The sequence below is a fragment of the Rhinolophus sinicus genome, chromosome 17 (genome assembly GCF_057876585.1).
Source record: "Rhinolophus sinicus isolate RSI-liver-muscle chromosome 17, RSI-T2T, whole genome shotgun sequence".
NCBI classification, from domain to species: domain Eukaryota; kingdom Metazoa; phylum Chordata; class Mammalia; order Chiroptera; family Rhinolophidae; genus Rhinolophus; species Rhinolophus sinicus.
In genome coordinates this window covers 179,751,214-179,757,500 of record NC_142517.1, presented here as the reverse complement: position 1 = coordinate 179,757,500, position 6,287 = coordinate 179,751,214, and the positions used below count along the sequence as shown (strand labels likewise).

Sequence of the window (6,287 nt, the reverse complement as noted above, 5' to 3'; positions counted from 1 at the left end):
GTCTACAACTTTCAAGGAATTTTGAAGATGCAGGCCTCTCTGGAGATTTCCTTTTTCTTGGAGGCATCACCAATTAAAACAATAAAATCAACTAAACGTAGAGTAATTTTTCAAAAGAGTGACCTCTTTTTAAGAGAAACAACACATGTTCTAAATGAAGCTGTGATGGAAAATACGTGAAAATATGTTCCAGAAATCACACTGTAAAGTATGTCCTAGTGAAGAAGCAGACCTTAAATCAAATTCCCTGTCGGAGAGAGGATCTAATGAGGCCCCCTTCACCAGTACAATCAGATGGTAGGATCCTAACAGTATTCCATTTGGAGATACATTCCGGTTCTCTGGTTACCAAGGATATACAATTACAAATGTTATAGATACAGAAGTTACACAACATGCTTATACTGAGTGTTAAAGAGTTTTTGAATTGCATATGTGGTAAATTTGTAAATCATTGAAATGAATCATTTTCTGTAACACATTATTGGATTATTCTCCTCACATGTGTTTTATATAACTTGTTTATCTAACTTTCTGTATTCATTTGTTAAAATGTTATGTGACCTACAAAAGGCTTTCAATCTCAGTAGCCACCAGGCTGACAAGTAAGCACCTGCTCTACCTCTTTCAATTACGCTGTCTGTTGCAGGTGTGTCTTGTTGGTACTGAGCTCTGAGCTTGCCTATAATTCAAAAACCAGAGATACTTGTTTTTCATGTCTGCCAAAAGTATTAAAAGGGTTCAAATAAAAAAAACCACTTCCTCTATGAAAACATTTTTGAATGCTTCCACCATAATGTGCTCCCCATGAATGTCATAATACAGTCTATTTTGTTTCTGAAAGGCATAACTTTCTATTCTACAATAAAGTTTATTGAGCACATTCTTAAGCCTCCAATTAGAGCAGAAGCAAGGTGAATGTCGCAGTCCTGCTTTAGGCATCTTTATGAATTCCTCTATGGCTTAGCAGAATGGTGTATACAGTGGGTGTTTAAAAAAATGCTTGTTGAACTGAGTCAAGTGACAGAATATTCATTTTTCTGGGCTTCTAAGATAAGCTGGGGAGAAAGGCATCAATTTCTTAAAGACTAACTAAAACAATTTAACAGCAAGCTGTAGGTATTAATCATACCTGAGTATATTTGCCCTCTAGAGCCTTATTCAACTTGCGTAGATGGTCATTCTGTGAACAAGTTTCAGTAAACGAATATAGCTGTTCTTCCAGCTGTTTAACTTTTATCTGGGAAAAAAAACAGAATAATAATAAAAATAAGCCTCGTTAATGATATTTATACCTATCTATATTTATATCTCTCTATATATCTATATATATTTACGTTTATATACTCCAAAAGAAAAAAAAGATGTCATGAGTTTTGCAAAAATCCTCAAAACTTGTAAAAACTAATCCTAAGTTTTTCTAATCATGCAAAGAATGGTATTTCAACTGAAATATGCAGCTATTTAAACAGCTAAAAGTAGGCTGTATCCATTTACATATACAGAGCAGAGATAACTCACTAGATTTCTACTGCTTATGGATACTCTAAATTAACATGACTCACCAATACAACAGTGGGCCTTTTTGGGTAATAAATTCCAATTTTAAAGGAAAAAAGCCTTTTTGAATATAGATAATTAGAACTGTTAATGTCCAAGGAGGAGACAGTCTTGTGTTTTTACTGACAGAATTATAAAAATTGAATAAATAGAATTATTATATGCTGAATTATATTTTAAAACTACCTCATAAAAATGACTACTCACATCTTTGTCTTTAGAGGAAATTATCATTTGGGAATAGGTATGTGAACAGAAGCCACCCAGATTTTAATGTGGTTAACAAACTCATGGAGGTTCAAAGGCTTGTCAAAGTTATAGAATTAGCAAATGACAAAGCTAGGTCCTCTCAAAATCCAGCAATATTTAGTTTGACAACTGACATTTAAAAATTAGACAACAAAAGTCAGAAAATAAAATCTCATACCTGGAGTTTTCCCTTTTCATAGGCCAGTTTATTCTTACTCTCAGTAATTTTCCCCAAGACCACATCCACCTGCTGCTGGGCAAGCTGATAAAGTAAACACAGGGATCAGTACCTCTAGGCATAGAAGGGAATAATCATTTTCCTTTTTATTTTTTGTTTTTTTTTACATTAAAGTTTATTGGGGTGACATTGGTTAGTAAAGTTACATAGATTTCAGGTGTACAATTCTGTAATACATCATCTATATCTCACATTGTGTGTTCACCACCCAGAGTCAGTTCTCTTTCCATCACCATATATTTGATCCCTTTTACCTTCTTCTACCACCCCCTCCCCGCCTTACCCTCTGGTAACCACTATACTATTGTCTGTGTCTATGAGTTTTTGTTTCTTCATTTGTTTGTCTTGTTTTTTGTTGTTTACAGTTTTATATACCACATATCAGTGAAATCATATGGTTCTCTACATTTTCTGTCTGACTTATTTCGCTTAGCATTATAATCTCAGGATCCATCCATGTTGTCAAAAATGGTACTATTTCATCTTTTCTTATAGCTGAATAGTATTCCATTGTGTATATATACCATAACTTCTTTATCCAATCATCTGTCGAAGGACACTTTGGTTGTTTCCATGTCTTGGCCACCATAAATAAAGCTGCAATGAACATTGGAGCACATATGTCTTTATGGATAAATGTTTTTAGATTTTTTAGGTAGATACCCAGGAGCAGGACTGCTGGGTCATATGGTAATTCTATTCTTAATTTTTTGAGGAACCTCCACACTGCCTTCCATAGTGTCTCCACCAATCTGCATTCCCACCAACAGTGTATGAGGGTTCCTTTTTCTCCACAGCCTCTCCAACACTTGCTACTACTTGTCTTGTTGATGATAGCCATTCTAACTGGGGGGAGGTGATATCTCACTGTGGTTTTTATTTGCAATTCTCTGATGATTAGTGATGTTGAGCATTTTTTCATATGTCTATTTGCCATTTGTACGTCCTCTTTGGAGAAATGTCTTTTCAGGTCCTCTGCCCACTTTTTAATTGGATTATTTTTGTTGTTGTTAAGTTGTATGCGTTCTTTACATATTTTGGATATTAACCCCTTATCAGAGGTGTTGTTTGCAAAAATCCTCTCCCATTTGGTTGGTTGCCTCTTTATTTTGTCAATGGTTTCTTTTGTTGTGCAGAAGCTTTTTAGTTTGATATAGTCCCCTTCATTTATTTTAGCTTTTACTTCCCTTGCCTTTGGAGTCAAATTTTCCTTTTTAAACAAGTATTTACACCCATACCATTTCTATAGTAATGAAACCAGTATTCTCTTGTATTTGCTACTACTGCCTCTTAGTTTTTCCCTCATCAATCACAGTCCTAACAGGCAACATGTAGGGAGACTGCTAATGAAACTACGGGTAACTTAAGAGTTCTAGAGTTTGTTCTTCTTTGTTTATTAATTCCATTTTTGTTATATTAATTATTCCTTTGTGGTTGTGATCCAATCCAGACGTGGGGTGGCTATATCAATGGTTACAGATATACAGTTTGAGGATTATATACTTCTTGAAGAAAATGGGAGGTACAAATTATCACAACCATTCGGACAGTTGGAGATGCTTGTTACCATAGTAAAAGACAAATTAAAAATCTCTGAATAATACACATTGGTTGGAAACTCACTGATCAAACACTCAGGACAGTGTTTTCTGGGACAAACATTACCGAACGCTCTATATTTCATGAAATTACATATTTTCATCAAACAGCCTTTACTAATGACATTTCCCTCCCATGTCTTTTTCCTCAAATTTTATCAGAAGAAATAAGAATTAATACAGTTCTTTTGATTGAATTTTGGGCCTTATTGGTACTTTAAGAACATTATTGGGGATTGAATATGGAAAATTCACCTTCCACAATCAATTTCAGTGTTATATTTTAATAACAGGAAATACTGATATTTGCCATATGTCAAACTCATCTTCACAAACTCAACTGTGGGGATAATACAGACACAAGCAAAGTGTGCTGAGAACACAATTTCTTAATCACTCAGGCAGACTAGCTGCACTATGGATAATCTGTAGTGAACATGGAGTTCATGTCTTGGTAAATATTGACATAATTCACTATTTCTGGCTTGCACTTGCTGTATCTATGAGTAATAGAATACGGGGCCTTTTAATCACTTAAAGCCAAACAACTTAGACATTTCTTTTATGTTCAACTTTAGGCAAGTTGATAAAGATGAAATCACATATTAGAGATATTAATTTACATGAGATATCCCTCACTATTTCTGACATCTGTAGTGCACTTTATTTCAAGATTTGTGAAGCCAACACACTTGTTTCCATGTAAAAGCAAAAACACATTCCAAACTAGATTACTATATAATAACATATAACTCATTTTTTCCTCTGTTCAAAAATATTTTCATGAGAACATATGTTCTACAAGAGGTCATACTAGTCTGGATTGTTTTCTCCTTTGTAGTTTCTTTCACTCAAAGAATTAGGCCATTGTAGATATTCTAGACTTGATAAAAATGTAGGAAAAGCCAGAGAGAATCATTAGTCCTTGTATACCATCTACCCTAAAATTATGCACATTTAATATAAAAATGTATACCCAATATTAGGTATTAGTGTTATGAACTATTACGGCCATCTAACTATTTGTCTATCAGAGCAATATTTCACGCATAATATACATATGCGTACCTTGTTGTTTTTTTAAGATTAAGAAAAACGCTATGTGTTGCTCCCATATAGAGAAATATTTTTTAAAGCATGCAGACCAATAAAGTATTGTTTTCAAAATACCTTTAGGGAAATGTGGACTGCTATCAAAAACTAGAAGGCTAGAATCGAATGATGTCAGAAACATGGCGGCATGAAGGGTCCCTCTTGATCTCTCCCCTTGAAGTTACAACAAGTTGAACAGCTATAATTCAACAAAGGATTCCCTGTGCAACACACAAACACATCTGAGAGATCTGCACATTGAAACATGAAGGTGAACAGGGAAGGAAGGAAGGGAGAAGTGCAGAGACCGGAGCTGCCAGTGTGGCCCAGAGATCACTGTAGTCCTGGGAGGGGGGAGGATTGGGACTGCAGGTGCACTCTCTGTGGCCCCGAACAATCCTGCCTGAGTGAACAGCATATAATAAGGCTGAACCCAGCGATCAAGGCAGAGGCAAAGACCGAGTACAGAAGTGCTACAATTGTGGTCTGCTAGGCAGAAAACAAAGCCATGGAACCTGGCTGCCTTCCCCAACCTCCCAGAGCTCGCCTCGCTGTCACCCTCCCAATGTTAGTGGCAGGCCTCAGAAAAAATGATAGCAGTATCAAATTAAAAGAGCAGAATATCAACACTCCTGAGAACTAGAGAGACAGTTCCTGAATGGGAAATGCACAATGTAGCTAATTCCAGTGACAAGGGAGGAGCTATAGGGTTGAGGCAGCTGTGTGTTGCAATTGCCATTACTCAGAGGAGAACAAAGTCTCAAACACATCAACCACCTATCCCAGTTTACCCCACCCCCACCTCGCAGCTGATCCCAGCACGAGCACATAGGGCTGCTGATGCACACAGCTCTGCATTTGGCTGCAGAGGCAACACGGGATTTCTGAGGCTCAGAACCCCATTGCCCACCACATCCTTCCACAGGGGTGGTGCCCTGAGACGGAGGTGACCTGGTCACAGAGACGCCCACCTCCCCAGGAAATCTTCCACCACCACATGAAGCTGGAACAGGGCAAGATAAAATAAAATGCTCCAGTGCTACCTACTGGAAAACAAAAGAAAGACCTTTTCATATCAACTTACTGCAGAAATCATTCCATAAATGCCCAAGAAGAGAAACAATTCATCTATTACCATGAATAACCAAGGTAAAAAGGCAGCTCAGAAAGAAAATGAAAAATCTCCAGAAAAGAAACTTAAAGACATGGAAATATGTGACTTAAATGACAGAAAATTCAAGATTGCAGTTCTGAAAAAACTCAACGAGATGCAAGAAAACTCAGAGAGGCAGCTTAATGAACTCAGAAATAAAATCAACAAACAAAATCAACATTTTACCAAAGAGAATAAAATCTTAAAAAAGAACCAAATAGAAATTCTGCAGCTGAAGAACTCAATATAAGAAATGAAGAACTAAATAGTGAGCTTAGGAAATAGAGCTGACCAGATAGGAGGAAAGAATTAGTGATATAGAAGATAAAAATCTGGAAATGATGCAGATAGAAGAGAGAGACTTGAGACTTAGAAGAAATGAAAGAACTCTACAAGA

General features: G+C 36.3%; 1 protein-coding gene across 2 annotated transcripts in view; it reads right to left on the bottom strand.

The window, feature by feature from the left end:
- CCDC150 (coiled-coil domain containing 150) overlaps positions 1–6,287 on the bottom strand; it is a 74,724-nt gene that overhangs the window by 24,044 nt on the left and 44,393 nt on the right. The window contains exons 14-15 of one of the 2 annotated variants that reach the window (XM_088793954.1): positions 1,988–2,071; positions 1,133–1,240 (exon numbers count right to left, since the gene is read on the bottom strand). In XM_088793954.1, the coding sequence (XP_088650080.1) occupies positions 1,133–1,240; positions 1,988–2,071 (192 nt within the window). Of the gene's footprint in view, positions 68–1,132; positions 1,241–1,987; positions 2,072–6,287 lie in introns of those variants that run through there. The other variant, XM_088793955.1, reaches the window with a different exon arrangement.